We start from the raw sequence: 18,479 nt of genomic DNA, 5'->3' as shown, positions 1-18,479 counted from the left end.
GATTAACTGTGGTCCTGGCACTGGCCACTCTCACATCTGCATTTGGCTCATCCTTCCAGTATGGATATAATGTGGCCGTCATCAACTCTCCAGCACCAGTAACCTTGCAAGAAACACATACGTGTAATGCGCATATACATACACTTTTGTGCTGATGCTGATTTTTGTCACGTTTTGCTCCTGCTTCAGTTCATGCAGCACTTTTACAATGTCACCTTCACTGAGCGACATGCGACGCCCATGGGGGAGAACCAGCTGACTTTGCTGTGGTCTCTGTCTGTGTCCATGTACCCCCTGGGAGGCTTCTTTGGCTCTCTCATGGTGGCCCCTCTGGTCAACAAACTGGGAAGGTAATTGTGTACATGATACACCAGTGTAACCACCTGCACAATCTAAAGAGATCCAGTACAAGGATTGGAACAAACATGTCTGTCTACAAAGACAATCTTCATTTGTAAACTGGAGCCCAGCTGACTTTAGGCAAAAGGCAGACTATGCCTTGGACTAGTCACCAATCAGTCGCAGGGCACGCCATTGACTACGGGAACCAAAATATTAGAAACACCTCTTAGACTGGTCTAAGTGCCGAATTCTAATTTAGTGCCTTTATCCAATGTGTATTTACAGTGGTGCCTTAAGGTATGAGTTTAATTCGTTCCTTGACCATACTTGTAGCTTAAAATGCGTATCTCAAATCATTTTTCCCCATTGAAATGAATGGACATGTCATTAATCCGTTCCAGCCTCTTCAAATAACCCAAGAGAGGTTTTTGTAATCTTTGTTTAAGAAGTGAAATAGTACATATTGTACTTTTTAAAAACATATCATAATAACAAAATGCAACAGAACATACAGAATTAAACAGTTTGTGCATCATGATTTCATGCTTCAATTCAATTCATAGCGCTGCTCCTTCTGGTTTGCCCACGTTGGCCGCCGGGGTCAGTCTAATACAATATAATGACATGCAATACAGTCAAATGAGGAAGACTCACCCCTACTCTGTGACTCGGCTGCAATATTAGTTGTTTTTCACAGAGGATAAAGAATATCTGCCTGTGAGTACTGTGATATAGTCTGTCTACGTGTTGCTTCACCCGATGTGTAAGTTATAACAACATGACTATCGATGGTAATCAGTAGGATGTCTGTGGCGTTTTCAGTTATGTGTTAGCATTAAGCTAGCGGGTGCATTTTTTACGGCTAATATGTTTAGTTATTTGAAATGCACAACTTGTCATTTGTTTGTAATTTACTTTGCTTTATGTTTAGTTTGATAGTAAACTTTAGTCAGAAGTGGGAATAAACATCTTGAAATCTTTTTTCATAGAAGAGAATTGTTCACTACTAATACATGGTTGGGTAATTTGTATCTCAAGGCACGACTGTACATGAATTTTCATGTGACCCATAGCCAATATAATTGTTTACATTTCCTGAACACCTGTTTCTAATATTTTGACAGTCACGTAGCGAAATTAGTTGAGTCACTTTTGCTATAGTCACGGTTGTTTCATGTGTGTAGTATTTGACTCTTGCTAGGAGGTGTTTTTGTAATTCAGAGTGGGTGTGTTGTTTGGGAAAAGATTTGACATGTGATCGACATATTACGATGACATCAGGCTCGCATTGACCGGGTACAGGATATCAGATTTGTCTGTGTATGCTTCAGTCGCAATGGCAGATATCCAATACATCATAGTTTTTTGTTCTGATTCGGAAAATCCTGAAATAATGATGGTGTCTCAATTTACTCACAGATTTACTTACTGTAATTTCTTGTGTATAATACACATCTTTTCCCCAAAAAATTGTCAAAAGTCAATAGTGCGCATTATATGTAGGAATAGGGGAAAATGAAATAAACTTTCACATTTTATAAATGTATGGCGCCATCTAGAGGTTATGAAAAAGCTGTACACTTTCATTCCAATATGCCACCACCACCTAGAGGTTATGAAAAAGCTGTACACTTTCATTCCAATATGCCACCACCACCTAGAGGTTATGAGAAAGGTGTACACTTTCATTCTAATATGCCATTGCCACCTAGAGGTTATGAAAAAGATGTAGCCGACACTTTCATTCCAATATGACAGGGGTATGTATGACTGCATATATGTACAGTTGTGCTCATAACTACCCTGGCAGAATTTGTGAAATATTGTTTTTTTTTTAATACGACTAATGACTGAACAACAACCATCATTAATTTCTTTATGGTTATGTTTTGTTTAATGATGATGCTTTTCTGAAATGCTTGACAGTTTAATTTGAATCCCATTAAAATGTAATTAAATGTTTCGCCTGGCCCTTCATGTTTTTTTTAAAGAATTGTACCCATCTTACAAATTCTGCCTGGGTAATCAAACATATGAGTACAACTGTGTGTTCTCATTTACTGAATAAAAGTAAGGCTGTGAATTTCAAAATAAGAGCAAGTAAATAAAAAGAAAATATTACGTGTTCAAATAAAGTGGTTAACTTCAGAATAATTCTTTGAAAAAACTAACAAAATACACTTGTATTTTACACTTTGTTTTGCTCAGATGGGTAGAAGCAAAATCATGCATTGTAAACATACATTACACATTTAATAATGACGTCTGTCAATATACATCGCTGGCATAGATAGATGAACAAAGTATGAGTAAATAAATTATAATTTTCAAACCAATAATTAAAATGTAATTTCCCACAGCACACCTAATGCGCAGTCGCACAAATAGTTGGGAATTGCTGGCGTAGTGCATGGATGATGGCAAACTCACCAAGCCTAGTACTTCAATGTTTCTACTTAATTTGCTCTCTTGGATATTATCAACTCTCGTATGAGATCTTATTACACACTGCAGGAGTACCTATTGCTGTGTCTCGTAAGTGTGCATGCCATCTGTATGACACTCATTACAAATGGTATTTGTATGACCTGACAGAAAGGGCACTCTCCTTTTCAACAACATCTTCTCCATTGTGCCTGCGTTGATGATGGGATTCAGTGAGCTGGCAAAGTCCTATGAGATCATTATCGTGGCTAGGTTCATAGTGGGCATCTGCGCAGGTCTGACATGTTGAACACGATAAAGCTCAGGAGAAGAATCATTTGAATACATCTCGAGTTTCATGCTTTTCCGCAGGTCTTTCATCCAACGTGGTGCCAATGTACTTGGGTGAACTTTCACCCAAAAACCTGAGAGGTGCCATTGGCATCGTACCGCAGCTCTTTATCACTATTGGCATCCTCAGTGCTCAAATCCTGGGAATCAGAAACATATTGGGCAACAGCTCAGGTATACCCTTCTATACATTATTTTGGGCTGTTGTTTAGCAGGGCGTGCTTCCGGAATGAATTTAACTTGTATCTCTGAAACACAAATTGTACGTGAGTGGTTTGACATTGTATGATAGGCACTGGCCTCAATATGAAAAAATAAATAGCAACAAAAAAGTTAGTTTCCCTATTGTCACCTTTTCGGGGTATCAGGAATGATAAGCCAAAGGGGGAAATAGTAATGGCCACGACGTGACCAAAATGAAAACCATTCTCTCATATCGCCTTGAGATAAAACTTCTGTTGTGTATTGCTATTCTCGTCTGACAATCCTCTTCTCTCGGTAATCCACAGCAAAATGCTTGAGTTAACCTTTTATGCTGGCTGAAATGAAGCCTCCTGAGGTGCGCTGACGCATCGATATGAAATGTTGTCACACTCGGACCATTCAAGTGTTTTTTTCCGGTGGTGTATTTTTCCCCAAAACATTGGTAGAACTCTGAGTTGCACACCGTTTGGACTTCTAGGTACTGTATATTTTTGGATAGGTAGCCTGCTTGTGCATAGTATGTTTTTGCATCCTGTGTGAACAGGGATTACACATGTATCTTGAGCCTTTGCAACAACTGTCTTGGTTCCTGTATCTGTTCAGGTTGGACCCTCCTGCTGGGTGTTACTGGCATTCCTGCTTTGATTGAGCTCCTGCTGCTTCCATTTTTCCCAGAGAGCCCCAGGTACACGCTCATCCAGAGGGGCGACGAGATGACCGCAAAGAAAGGTGATTTGCAAATGTTAAGTCGGTATGAAGCGACGAGGGTTTAGGGTCCGTCTTCCCTTAGCGTTGCAGAGCCTGCGCGGCAGGGAGGACGTGACTGAAGAGCTTTCGGAGATGCATCTGGAGGACCGGTCGGAGAGGGCAGAGGGTCGCTTGTCCGTGCTGTCCCTGCTGTCCCAGCGGTCTCTTCGCTGGCAGCTGGTCTCCATCATCCTTATGAACATGGGGCAGCAGCTGTCGGGGGTGAATGCGGTGAGACCTGCTTTGGCGTTATGAGCCGCATCAACGAGGAATGTTTGGGAGCTCTCGTCTGGTCGTTCGTTTAAATTTTTCAACACGGATGAAGGCACACACAGTTTTATAAAAGACGTGCTGCTTTATTGCTATTATTGTTTTAGTATTAGCATGCCTAGTCCACAGAGGGTGGAGATTTCCTCTTCTTGATTTGTTGACAGTCAGCAACAGTTTAAACCATGCTACAGCAACAGAATGAACGACTGACAGCGAAACAGTCTTCACTTCTGAATCACTCTTCAGCAAAGAATGGTTGTTAAATGCTTTTAAGCTTCGGAGCACTCTGAAAAGTTTTCATATAATTATGGATATGGGTCAGGATCTCTGCACACTCTACAGTAACCCCTCGCGGTCCTCCTATCGCAGTCCTGCTATATCGCAGATTTTAAGTTTAAATGTGTTTTAAGTGTGTGGGAGGGGCATTTCAAAGAGGGACACACAAAGATTAATAAAGAACGCACCCCACACGTGAAGATAGAAAAACAGGCATTTAAGAGTTTTGGTTGGATTGGGTGTGGTGTGCTCCATTAATCTCAACACAGAACACTACACACACAAAGATTCTGTTCCGCTGATGATCTCGAAATCTCGCTTGATCACACATAATCTCACAAAACCAAAGAAGAAGAAAGACTTCCGGGTTACCGCCGATGTTACCCAAGTGTTTACGATGGGTTGACTGAAGCGGGACTGTTACAGTAAATGCCAGTGAAGTCTCAAAGACTAAATAAAATACAAAATCAGGTAAGACATGTTTGTTTTTATTTTCATTCGTTACCTTGTTTTGCTTCTTGATTGGCTAAATACTGTTCCACGTCACATTTCACGGCCTCATGATTCGGCTTTGTCCACACACATGAAGATTTTTTTTTTGTTCAATATTTAAGATTGTCGGGCCCCGACCCATTTCGGACCCTGTAATCGGGACAAATCCACTCTTAACACACATCAGACCTAAGGGTAATCTTATAGGATAATATTATAAGACATAAGAAGGGGCAAAACACACACATTATATATCAGTTATTCTATGTGTGATAGTTTTCGTCAACGAAAGCAAAAAGGTTTTAGTAAAAAAAAAAAAAAAAAAGATGGTATTAGTCTTTAAATGCACGTGTTTTAAGTTGGACACATCATTTTGACAAACTACTATCATGTTAAGAAAATGGAATGGCATGGACTATCCAACAAGCAAAACAAAAATACCTTTTGATAACGTAAGACCCCCTACTTCCTTTAACCAGATTGGCACCCACCCTCTAATTCAGGTTTCTTATCTTTCTTTCTGAGCAATGGCTGAAATTAGAATGGATCTGTACCGTTGGGTTTGGTTGCTTGCTTGTTTTGTTTTGTTTTGTGTGGAGAAGAGCAACAGGTCGAAAATGCTACATTTCCCCTCCATGTTTCAGACAATCACGGGTCAATATGACGACGCATGCCCCGCCAAAAATCATCACAGTAACACGCAAGATAATCGATGGACATTAGCACAACAAAGCTAACTTTAGCCTGAAGCTAGGTAGCAACCCATTCGTGTCAGGAGTTATGTGGAAAACTTTAAGCTTACTGTGAAATTGATCACAAGCCGATGGTTGACTAACATCATATGTATAAGGAGGAATTTTTGTAACTCAAGTTCGAATGAATATCGGCATGCATTTTGAACGTCTGACAGACCAACCACTAATATTTTGGTCCAGTCTCGTCAACGAAAATGTACATGCAAGGCTGGTTGAGGGTAGGACAATGGAAAAGGGGCTAAAGGGACATGTTCAGCTCATCACTGTCAAAAAGTGCTTTGCCACCGTTTTGTGCCAATTGCAAATCTTTTGGATGAGTGCCACTTACTTGGGGATTTTTGCTATTTGCGGCAGGGCTGGGTCCAGTAGCTGGGGTTCACTGTATTTGCATTTGGATGATGAGAGCAGACCCTGTTATCCTCTTCCCACTCTTCTAGATCTACTACTATGCAGACAGCATATATGCCACCGCAGGGGTCGCGCAGAATGACATCCAATACGTCACAGTAGGAACGGGTGCCGTTAATGTCTTCATGACCGTAGCAGCTGTAGGTACCCTCATTTGAGCCGAGAGCTGCAGTCCTAAAAAGTAATTAAGTAATTGAGAATTTGTTATGCTAGGTTTTCATCGTAGAAGCCTCAGGACGGCGCCTCCTCCTCCTCATTGGCTTCGGGATTTGCTGTGGTGCGTGTATCCTGCTCACTGTTGCTCTCGACTTCCAGGTATGATGGGAAAGGAAAAGGCCCTTCAGCGGCATGTCGCTCTGCTTGCCTCGAGGGCTCACTGTTAGAATGACTTGAATTGTTCAGTGTGCGTTTCCAAGTACAAAATTGCAATCTCCCCAAAAATGTATAGTGGTGCCTCAAAATTGGATCACTCCAAATGCCGACTTGCTACGTTAAATGTTTGTTCAGGAAACGGCCTGTGCGATAAGACTGAGTTCTTCAAGGTATTGTGATGGATTTCATAAAATGTTTTAAAGTAAGAAACATTCTGCTTATGTTGACAGAAAAGTGTGACATGGATGCCCTACATCAGCATCACGTGTGTCATCATCTACATCACCGGACATGCTATCGGACCCAGTGAGTGTGGACATCCAGTAGCATTCTTTTATACTTGCCGCATAGACACCCTCGCTGTGCCCTTGATGACTGACAATCTGTCTCAAATGTTTCTCCTTTTGCCGACCCCATCGTCAGGTCCCATCCCTTATGTGGTGACCACTGAGATGTTCCGGTATTCGGCCAGGCCTGCTGCCTTCATGGTGGCGGGCTCTGTCCACTGGCTCTCCAACTTCACCGTTGGCCTCCTATTCCCCTTTATGGAGGTCAGTTGCACTACCTGAGTCGCATCAGACACACAGTATCGCAATTGGATGCTCTAGAATAAGTTAGAAGTTAGCAGGATCCTTTACAAATGTGTACAAAAATGTAATTCATTTAGGGGAAAAGAATAAGCTGGAAGTGACACTTGCGTTACTTCCGGTTTACCGTAATTTTAAGTTTAATTGTTACAATCAAACTAATGTCTCGAAAGGGCACCACGTCACTTATACACGTATAAGCTTTAGGAGAAATGACGAGAAACCTTTTTATCGGTCTCATAATCTGAAGGTTGCTATACTTCACCAATTTTGAGTCCTAGATGACAGAGGTTTACTTCAACTCAGAACACACACAAAAGACAACCAAGAGTGGACTTTTATGGTATATTTAATGACATCTAAGGAAACACACAACTACAAAAAGAAAATAACAGTAATGGTAAAAGAGAAAATTAGGCGTACGAAAATGGAAAAGAGGACATCATGTTTGTGGTCGCTGGGCTAAAATAAATGAGCCTTTGAGTGTTTAATGCGTTGATTCAGAGCAAGAGAAAGCAAAGTTGGGATTTCGTGTGAAGCTAGTAATTTCCCGCAAATTATTAGGCACTGATGTTGTACATCATAGTAAGGATTGCACCAAAATAAAAACAAAAAGAAATAGGAAAGGAAAGTTGTTGTCCTGTTTGTGATGCGCTTGTAACTTTCCTGCCAGTTGAACTGGTGGCAAGCCCTCAGATGCGTGCGGGACCGGTACGGGATGCCGGTAGTTGCTCGCTGAGGCTCCGCCGACCGATCGTGGCTAGGAAAAGCGATCGAAGCCGCATGGCCGGTTTCTTCGATGGAAAACGCAGCCGGCTTGCTTGGGGCGGGCGTTCGCGCCCGTGGTGGCCCCCGGAGACGCCCGAGGACAATGGAAACAAAAAAAGGGGGAGGGGGTTGGCAGAAGGCCACCCCGGCCGGCCTTCTGCCAGCAAGACAAGAGGCGAGAGAAAAAAGACTAGAAGGAGAAGGTGTGAGTTAAGAGTTAAATACCCCAGAGGAGGGGCGTGGGCGAGAGGGATTGCCAACTCGGAGAAGACCACACCCATCAGCCTGAAACTTGTCTACAAATTTGATCAAATGGGTTTAAAATCGTATTAATCTAAAACACTCCCAACTTTGTACTCTCGCGCATAGAATCGTTGTTTAAACTTTGTTCGTGGCAGATCGGTTGCTTATTGTTCAATACAACATTTCGCACTGTTTGATTTCAAATCACGAGGAACAGCTTTCAAAATCTTGACACAGACACCACGGCATGCATTTGGAATATTTCTACAGCGTTTGTAAGATATCAAAACGGACATTTTATTTGACGATATTTGTTTGACACTGTCATTGTTTTACTAGTTTTTAATCAAATGATTCCGATCTCTGATGTTACTGGACAATTTGGAGTAAAGGTGATCTTTTGAATCATTCCGAAGGATTCTTGTAAGGGTGATGATTGTTCAAATTCAGTACATATGCTTCCATTATGCAAAAAAAAATAAATAAATAAATAAATAAAATCATATATTTTTCTCTCTCGTTGCTTATGTGTGGAATAATAAATTGTGGGTTGCTCCATTATGGTCACTCAGTGCTTACAAAAATGTATTGCACATAAAGAGACCATCCGGCATCATGACTTTGAGGACTTTTTCAATTTCAGTGAGCTGTCAGATTTGAGCATTTTAAACGGGAATGTGCGATTTCAAACTGAGTTAATCTATTGAGACATTCTGTGCACTTTCACTTCCTTTTGTATCGTTATGTACTGTAGTAGCATTTTAAAAGCATCAAGAACAGATGTTTGCTTTCTCCCTATTTTCAGAAAGGCCTGGGCCCCTACAGCTTTGTCATTTTTTCCTTTATTTGTCTGGCCACAATGGTCTACATCTGGCTGGTGGTCCCCGAGACCAAGAGCAAGACCTTCCTGGAGATCTTCCAGATGTTTGCCAAGAGGAACAGAGTGGAGATCAAGCTGGGCGATGGCAATGCGCCACTGAAAGAGAACAAAGAAAACCTGCAGGATGTAGAGAAGGTCACAGCCTTTTGAAGGCAAAAACAGATCTCTCACATAAGAGGAAGTCCTATCTTCGGGGTGCCAGCGGAATTGCATTCCACTGAGTGTTCCTGTAGTTGTATTTTTAATGAATCTTTGCACAATGTCTTTTGTAGAAAAATCCAACAGTACATTGCGACAGAAATGAATGGACATTGAAGTCACTTTATTTCCAATACAAACTTGATTAATACATGAATGAAATTTAAGTTGACGATAAATACAAGGTACGACAATAAAGAAACAAGACTGGCAGCCATGGCTCGCTTTTTATGGAACAGTATTGCGTAAGGCCTCGCCTCTATTATTTGACAATCTTGTTCATGTCTGTCACTCTGTGCTTCGCTTTCAGGGTTTTGTCATTCTGAACCAAGCGTGGCTGACACAGCCTTGTTTCTTTGTATCGCCACACCTCGTACTGATGTACATTTTATCATTTAATCTATTGCAATCAAGCATTGTAAGACCATTGGTATACACTAATTACCCACCGATTCGCATTTTTCGCCATTTATTTTTTTTAGGGTAATATATGAGAGGAGTTTAAAATATTGTTTTGACTTGCGAGTGCCAACTTGAGATCTGAGCGCTGTATGGTGGCAGTTTGTCAGATAGAATCAGCAGTTGATGTTTACTGTCAAACTAAACAAAACGGAATTAGGCTGCTAAATTAATGCTAACAGATCATGGAAAACTCCTTTGACAGGCTAACATATAGCATCTATGTTGCGGTATTAAGCAACAGATATTTGAGCACAAACGGTGCAAAAACACGTAGACAGACAATAACAGTACTGAGTCATGTCCCTTATCCTCTGCAAAGAACAACATTAATGCCATACTGATGAGATGAGAGAGGAGTTATACATCGCAATGAACTATATTTTGTCTGTCTGTCTTATACTGCCCCCAGGTGGCCAAGGCAGGGACACAAAAAGGAGCAGCACCATGGCCATTGAATTGATACAAAGGATACAAGGTGTGACAAAAACGGTTTAATTGTATTTGTATTTTATAAAGTACAATATTTTGTACTATAATTGAGTGCTATTTTTCCCATTCGAACACATTTTTTTGTTTTTTCTTGGGGGGGGGGGGGAGGTTGGAATTGATTAATGGCATTTCCATTCATTTCAATGGGGAAAGATGATTTGGGGTCTCGGAACGGATTCAACTCGTCTCTCAAGGCATCACTGTAATTTATGTTGTAAAACGTTATTATTAATGACAGCCTGTTTTTCACTATTCGCGATAGGACTCGGTCGCCGCCCCCGCGAATAGCAGGCGATTACAACAGTTTGTGCAGCATGAGGCTATTTCAGGAGCATCTGTACTGGCTGTCTAGCTGCACCCCCCCATACAGACTAAGTTTGGTGGTCCCCCAGCTGAACACGTTTCCCCGCGTTGTGCTGCTCCCCTCACATGACATCTGGTCCCGAATATTTGCTGTGGTCAGCACGTAGTCCCACACGTTCACGTCGGTCAGCTTTCCTGTAAAGGAATCTGTGTTGGAGATTCCCAGCAAGCCGTCCTGATCGTTGCCCAGAATGAAAACGCCCCCAGGGATAATTGTGTAACCGCTTTTTAGGTAGCGTCGCTCCCCCACCATGCCGTTGATCCAAAGCTCGACACTGCCAGTGCGGGACGACCACGTGATGCAGTAGTTGACCCAGCTCTGGGACTTGACGTTGTACGGCAAGTTGACGAACTCGTTGCCGATCCAGAGGCCCACCTCCTTGCCGTCCCTGTCCTCGCTGACGGAGACCATCAGTTCGTTGTGGATGCCGTTGCTGGAGTAGGAGATGACGTTGTGCGCCCCCTCCACTTCAGGCAAGACGTGCATGCAGACAGTGAAAGAGTCGAGATCCATCGGATGGCCGAGGTGTGCCTTCGCATAGCTACCCAAATGCTCCTGCTGGAAGTTGAGCACCAGAGGAAACAAAGCTTGAGGTTCTAAAGAAGACAGAGAAAGAAGTCTTAAGTCACTTATTAAAGACACCTTCACGAGTTCTACAGGTAGCCTATACTGACCCCAAATGTCATCTTTTTCATTATGGAAAATCTCTCAGCAAACCACCAAACGAAAAGGTATGCAGATTTAAAACTTGTAATGTGTTTGTCTCAATTTACGCAGAAATATATGGACTCAGTGCAAGTGCAAAATAGGGGCCTGTTTAGTTTAGTTGAGCACAAAACTATTTTTCTGTTAACTGAATTGCAACAAGTGGCTACTGACCTCAGCTGGCCTGAGGTCAGTACACAGATTAATTGAACCCTCTGCCATCTTGTGGAAGAGCTTGTAATTGTTTTGCCTGTCACCCCAAGTATATGACGTTGTTTTCATTTTTTTATTTTGCAGTTCATTTTTTGTGATCACACTGTACCGCAGATTTTTTATTTGTACATAATTTTACAATGTGAATTTTTCTCAAAATTATAGGATTTCGTAGCGATCAGTTTTCTACATCGACAAACAAACCGTGCCACTTGGAATTAACCACAGATTTGTTATTCGCACAAGTAATAAACATAACAAAAGATTAAGTGTAAATACATAATAAAAAATGGGGTTTGTTGCATTATATGTGTACAGCATGTGGAAAGCATGATACCATGTTGACCTAATGACAAATGTGCAAAATTTAGACACTACAGCTACATATGACAACCCAGAGCAGTGAATATTCCATAAAAAGTCCAAAATCATAAAGATCAAACTTGTCAAACGTCAATGTGTTCCAAAGTGTAATGATGAGTCCAACCCTTTTTGAAATCTCCACAAGGTGGTGCTTTCGAGGTCATATTTGGAATGATATGTCAATCACAAACGTCGGCTTTAAAAGAAGCAAGTGATATGAAAACATACATTTTTTTTTTCAAATGTAACAAAAATTGTTATCATGGAAAATTCCAAAAGCAACTGTAATTACACATTTTTCTCCCTGTAATGGAATAGCTTACAATTACATACATTTTGTAATTACATAGTTTGGTTACATGTAAGTAGTTACTCCCCAACACTGTACATGTTTTATATTATCAGCCTCATTATCGCAATCACAAGTCACTTTCTGTGCTGAAAAAGGCAAACGAGCTCACCATATTTGCTTGGCCGCGGATCGTGTCCGCTACCTAAGTATACAAAATACAAACAACATACAGTACAACAACAGTGAAGCGTGAACAAGAGCTCTTGGATTTGGATTCAGGCATGTACGACCGAGACGTCACTCACCTGAGTACACGTTCTTGCCGAGAGATGTTATCAGGCCTTCGATTTTCAGCAGCTTGGATTCTATTTCGTCTTGCCGACAGAACGCTGGCGAGGTGAACGGAAACGGCAACGATTAGTCTCGCGCTAATTCCGCGTGGGCGAGTCACCGAATATAAATCAAATACACACATCCTTTCCCAAGTCGAGGTAAGAACGACGACTCCACCACTCGGTCATTGAGAGGCTGAGCGATGCGGTAGTCGTTCCACAGGGTTTTGTTGTCGATGTCCATCAGTGTGCTCTCCAGCTTTCTGATCTGGATGCAAAAAAAAGTCAAGAAAACCTGCAGTTTGATACTGAGCCAGTTTGTGACTGACACCAGTCCAGTACTGAACCTGTAGAAGAAAATATTCGAAAAGATGAAGTTCAAATGTATTGTACTTCAAAGTGTTTTAGGTGCAACTCCATCACTCCATCCCTATTGAGCCTCGTACCTGGTTATGCGAAAGAGTGATGGGCGTATCGAACACCGTCCAGAGAATGCTCTCGTAGCAAGGAGGAGTGGTGAGGGAGCCCTGATACCTGAAGAAATGGTTGAGGTTCTCCGGGAGCATGGCGCGGACGTCGAGGCTCGAAATGTTCATGGACTGACCTGCCACGGGGTCGTTTAGAGCCTCAAACGCATGTCATGTGAGTGCATGGCCATGAGATTTCTACTCACCCGCATACTTGATTTTGGCCAGGTTGGAAATGAAGTCGCTGTAGTAGGTGTTCTCAAAATGCCCATCCTGAAAATGGAGCCAAAATTCTCTCCTGAACTACTTCTTCTCAAAAGATTTGGGTATCTTATAGTAAACAATACGAACGGCCGGACGAGGCATTTTGATCAATCGAGGCAGCAAATGAATACGTACGTCGTAGAAAAAGGCGAGCACCGCCAGCCCGTCTGGTTTGTCTCTGGCCTCAGTGAAGCTCTTGTACTTGTCTGAATTGTAATGGACGACATGGAGCTGAAAGACAACGAGGACCCGCCAAAGAATAAAAAGTGACTTTTTTTTTTTCTGTTTGTGCACAGAAATCATTGATTTTATTGGTAAAATAATTCACTCATTTTGAATGTTATATACAATACATTTAAGTAGGGTTGACCGGTTATTTAATCAAATAAATGCAAAGAAAAATGTGAACTGCATATGAGAGGAAATATTCTTATGTTTTTAAGTTATTATTTACAGTACTGGTGTCAAACTCAAGGCCTGCGGGCCAGATCCGGCCCACCACATCATTTTATGTGGCCGGCTAAAGCAAATCATGTGCGTGTACTTCATGTTTCTTGCTAAAATATGCACCAAAAGTGCAAATTTGTCTTCCCTTTTAATAGAGATATTGCAAGTATTTGTTGTCGTCAAACCCCCTATTTGGCAAATAAATGGAACAACAGTTGAGTAAACTATTTTACTTCAGATTTGAAAACTAGTTATCCATCATTTTATTTCAATAATATAAGGAGGCGATTATAAAGTTAGCCGTCTGAGGGAAACCCAGAATGAGTTGGACACCCCTGATTTGACTTAATACTTTATTTGACCAATGATGATTATTCCAAAGGAAAATACGGCTACATTTATTTAAGTTCAATCTCGTGAAAGCCGAAAGTCCTTTTTTCTTATAGTGTAAATGCTCACTGGGCCAGATTGAAAAACGGAGCAGGCCATTCGCGGCCTGTGGGCCCTACTTTGCCCGCATCTGCTGTCACTTTGACAAATGGATGTCTTTTGCAGCCTGCAGGATGTTTGCGTTACACACAAAGTCTCCGCCCGCCCATCGCCGCTCTCGATGGAGCTTAGCTACGTGGGAATGTTTCACTTAGCCCACCTCCGCCATGTAGCGGATGCCGTCGATGGTGTGCTCTGCGCCGCTGGCCTCCAGGTCCCAACCGCCCCAGTGCAGATGCATCTGAACGGCCGTGTATTTTCCCGGCATGCCCTTGGTGATCTTCATGGTGGGCGGCAGGTCGATTTGGACTGATCGGAGACGACAGAGTAAACTATTAAGTGCGGAACTTTTCTATGCGCTACTGTACCAAAGCCTTACCTGAGTGTCCATTGTTGGACATGAGAAAAGTTCCTTTCTGAGCATCATATCCACTGAGCTCCAGTTGTAAGATGTCCGGATTGTGTCTCACACTGCGCCTCTGGATGTCAATCGGGGACTGTTTCCTACCTCCGCATGCTGGGTATTTGGTCGCCCAGTGCATCTGGTCCAAGGCTCCCTCTGGATGAAGATCAAATGTTAGTCACAGAAGTACGTTTTCTGTGATGTCCCAAAGTTGCCCCTTTACGTCAGGCATGAAATACGGCACTTAGAAAATGTATAAGAGGGGAAATATATATATACAGTAGAGTCGAAGTTTATCCGGAAAGTATTCACAGTGCTTCCACTTTTTCCATATTTTCCTTTTACAGCCTCATTCCTAAATGGAATACTGTAAATTCATTTCGTCCCTCAAAATACTGCACAGGGCAGACCATTATGGTGTGTGTTTTTTTTTTTTTTTTTTAACAAATGTATCAAAAATAAACAAATAAAATCACAGCAGTTCCACTGCAAATTGTGCACTGGTGAATCCTGTTGCATTCTGAAAAACCTGTCTGAGAGTGACACGTTGTGCACTTCAGCCCCACTGGTCGATCAACCAATGACATTTTATTTATATAGCAGTTTTCATTCATAAAAAAAAAAAATGCAACCCTAAGTGCTTCACACAGATCAAAACGGACACTTGGACTGGACTCAAGTTCACATCTGTGACACACAGCAATTGACAAGGAAAATTGTCATCGGTTAATCGCAGCGAGACAAGAAATCGGGTGTGTAAAGTATACCTTATCCTTGGGCTAGTTTGACAGAAGCAAGTCACAAAGATGTTTTTAAGAGCCCTGGGGAAATATTTGAAATTGTGTGTGTGGGGGGGGGGGGGCGCCTCATAAATCTGTTTTACGCCACTTTGCAAATCATGAAAGGATTCATTAGGTCCGCACAATTGTGCTATGTTTGTTCTTCTTTTCCCCCTTGACGATGAAACAGCTTACAGTCACAGCCTGCACGACTTGCCCAACTTCGCTCGGCTGCAACTCATTATTGTTGTCCAGCAAACTGGGAAATTATTAGCCATATGATTGCTGTGAATATTCTGTAGGAATATTATCTTTTTGTTTTTGAATGAATGAATGAACAAAAAACTAAACAAAAAACCTACCCGTGTATGTCCAGTGTATGTCGTCGTGGGGGATCCCTGCGGTCACGACACCGAGCCAAAAAACGGCGACCAACACGCAGGCTCGGCGCATTGCTGCGTTGGGGGGTTCTGCGCTCTCAATTGAACGGGGGTGGATACAAAGGGACGTGCTTGCACCTCCAAGGAAAAACCCCCAGAGGCAGTCTCTCCCCCCCCCCCCCCCCACCCCCCACCCCTCCGCCCCCCGCCTCTAGGACCGGGCTGCGCACAGTAAGAGCTGCCTTATCTTATCAGAATACCATTAGAATTCAAGCATATACATCATACCCTCTAATTATTACTAAAGATCCAACCCGACAGAGAAGGATTTTATAATGGACGAAAGTTATTAAATGTAATTCATTATAATAAGCCTCCTCTTTCCATTTCTAGAAGAAGAAGAAAACAAATGAACAAAGGCTGTTTGAGAAGAGATCATGATGTTATAACATGTTGACGTTTTATTTTTCGGGGGAACTCAAGAGAGAAAAATACAACTTACTCGATGAGGAAAAAACTTACCAAATTTAGGAATACACATCTCAAACTAATCCGATATAAATGGCGAAGCGCCACCGACACCAGTGGAATTAAAGAAATATCATAACAAAAATATTCCCGATACCTGCTTTAAGTGTACAGAGGATAAAAGAACACTAATTCATTGTATTTGCAGTGGAGAGAATTTGTTTTCAAAATTGAGGGGGCAGATCAAAATGAAAGAATCTTATAAAATATATACATAAATCAAAAACTACACATTTTCAACACAAAAAAAAAAAAAGCCTCTTACATGGTAAATGATGAACAAAATGTATTAAAAGAATAACTCGGACCCATTTTGGGCGTTTGGGAGCGTCTGTTTGTAAAGGGAATTGCGGATGCAAGTCCATTCATGCGTCTGCCGCTCGGCACACACGCCCGCAGTTGATGTAGAAGTTTCCAGTTGACTTCAAATGACAACAAGAGTTAATAAATGCGAGTGCGATAACATGCTAGTTAGAGCATGTCCGATACCTCCGCCTTAGATGCCGGTGTCATGAGTGTGCTGAGGAAAAACAGCAGTTTAGTAATATTCTCTTAAAGTTTGGACGTAATCATGCTTTTTTTAAATTTTTTATTTTAAATACACTTGCAAAGCACAAACTGAGAAGCATCGGGGATGCTCTAAATAAGAATGTGAAAATGCCGTGTCACCATTTGGCACGGCTTTTAAGGCCTGATTTCAGAAAAACTGGCAAGCAGAAAAACTACGAGAAGATTAACTTGTGTGTTTTTTGGACATACTTGGCAAATAAAGATGATTCTGATTCTGATTCAGCTCAGTTGTATTTAACTTTCACTCCTTAAATGACCTGTGCCATCTTTTTTGGGGGATCATCTTTGATGTCCTTTTATCGAGTTTGCTAGAGAATGTGGGTTGAAAATGCCCAGGATGCCCTTTTTCAAGCAATTCCGGATGGTCTTTTACACCTGGCGTTTGAGACAGGCAGATTTCTCATTAGTATTTGATATCTAAATAAGCTTGGCTCTGATTGGATCATTGATAGCTCTCATTTAAATATAGTAAACAACATTGCTCTGATTGGTCAGGGGTGGACCTTTAAGAACTGTTTTTAAACATCTATTTAGGTACAATTTGTATTAAACTTGTATGTGCAATACATCAAATCATTATTTTAGTCCATTTTTTTTTTGTTTTTAAATGTTGCTAAGCGAAATGTTAATTCAAGTTCTTTATCTATCTATAGAAAATGGATGCTACTTTTGTTATCGTGTGTTGTTGACGCAGCTAACAGGTCAACTCAGACCGTATGAGTCCTGTCGGTCGTTGTCGGAACGTTTCACAACTCCAGCCCGACAGGCGTTTGAGTTCAACCGCATTCCGTGATCACATTCGAGGCCAATTCGGCGGAAGGAATGAGGAATTTACGAGAAGCAGTCAATGTTTGCGTGCATGACTCGCGCTTGCCGAGACGCCACGTTGAGAAATCGCAGCAAATATGCAACAGGGCTGAGGCTGACAAACGGCAAAGCGTCTTTCCCCACAACTACCCGGCCTGCGTCACTCTGTCTGTAGAAACACACGGCCAGAACCGAGATGGCTTCTAAACTGTGGTAGACGATGAGCTGCTCCGGGAACATTTGTTCAAGTGACAGTAGCATGAGACGGATGAACAAATGGCGCGATCGTTCACTCACGCCGCTTTACGGTGAAGGTGATCCCGACCATTTTCACATATTGATGGTAAAAGTCGCACTTCTGCCACCACTGGGACAATTCAACTTTAGTCAAATCTGTATTTTTTTCTTCTTCTCACCAACCACAACAAATGACTCAGATTTGCTTTGCGATAAAACTCCCCAAAGTGAAAGGTCAACAGAATCTCAATATTGACTGTTCCTAGTCAGCAATCATATATTTGTGTGGTTCTTTGTTGCTAGGCAGAATTCATAAAAATATATATATATTTGGCAAGAAACTTGGCTTCCCCCAGTAATGCACCGCGGTTTCCTCGGCAACGTGGGCCTTCAGAGCTGACAGAAACAAGACCAGGGCGGAAAAAAATGACATTTCAACACTTTCATTTTAAAACCTGTAATAGAATTATTGGAAACAAAACTAATTTTGTCACTACAGAGCTGTTTGCAGCATCCATTTTCTGTGAGTTAAATTATAGAATATATTTCCAGTTCAATTGAAAAATGTTCT

At 41.7% G+C, this 18,479-nt stretch overlaps 2 protein-coding genes across 4 annotated transcripts; one reads left to right on the top strand and one right to left on the bottom strand.

Annotated features, from left to right (window-relative positions):
- On the top strand, nucleotides 1-9,385 carry LOC133475637 (solute carrier family 2, facilitated glucose transporter member 5-like). Of its 3 annotated transcripts, none has more exons than XM_061768770.1 (10): nucleotides 1-350; nucleotides 2,938-3,062; nucleotides 3,139-3,291; nucleotides 3,925-4,050; nucleotides 4,112-4,299; nucleotides 6,299-6,409; nucleotides 6,483-6,584; nucleotides 6,872-6,947; nucleotides 7,065-7,192; nucleotides 9,045-9,385. In XM_061768770.1, the coding sequence occupies exons 1-10, from the start codon at nucleotides 127-129 to the stop codon at nucleotides 9,267-9,269; spliced, it is 1,458 nt and encodes a 485-aa protein (XP_061624754.1). In that variant the 5' UTR covers nucleotides 1-126; the 3' UTR covers nucleotides 9,270-9,385. The 3 variants fall into 3 exon arrangements, with proteins under 3 accessions (XP_061624754.1, XP_061624765.1, XP_061624775.1); XM_061768781.1 differs by lacking the exon at nucleotides 9,045-9,385 and adding an exon at nucleotides 7,902-9,022; XM_061768791.1 differs by lacking the exon at nucleotides 2,938-3,062.
- A 35-nt stretch (nucleotides 9,386-9,420) lies between these two features.
- Nucleotides 9,421-15,916, bottom strand: ca6 (carbonic anhydrase VI). Its single transcript, XM_061768759.1, has 10 exons — nucleotides 15,749-15,916; nucleotides 14,584-14,763; nucleotides 14,365-14,513; nucleotides 13,404-13,499; nucleotides 13,211-13,277; nucleotides 12,984-13,141; nucleotides 12,679-12,805; nucleotides 12,511-12,594; nucleotides 12,375-12,407; nucleotides 9,421-11,228 (listed from the first exon to the last, which is right to left on the bottom strand). The coding sequence occupies exons 1-10, from the start codon at nucleotides 15,837-15,839 to the stop codon at nucleotides 10,594-10,596; spliced, it is 1,620 nt and encodes a 539-aa protein (XP_061624743.1). The 5' UTR covers nucleotides 15,840-15,916; the 3' UTR covers nucleotides 9,421-10,593.
- Between the last annotated feature and the right edge of the window lie 2,563 nt (nucleotides 15,917-18,479).

This window comes from Phyllopteryx taeniolatus, chromosome 1, assembly GCF_024500385.1.
Source record: "Phyllopteryx taeniolatus isolate TA_2022b chromosome 1, UOR_Ptae_1.2, whole genome shotgun sequence".
Taxonomy (NCBI): Eukaryota; Metazoa; Chordata; class Actinopteri; order Syngnathiformes; family Syngnathidae; genus Phyllopteryx; species Phyllopteryx taeniolatus.
Note: the sequence above shows the minus strand (reverse complement) of the source record. Positions and strands in the feature narration are given on the sequence as shown.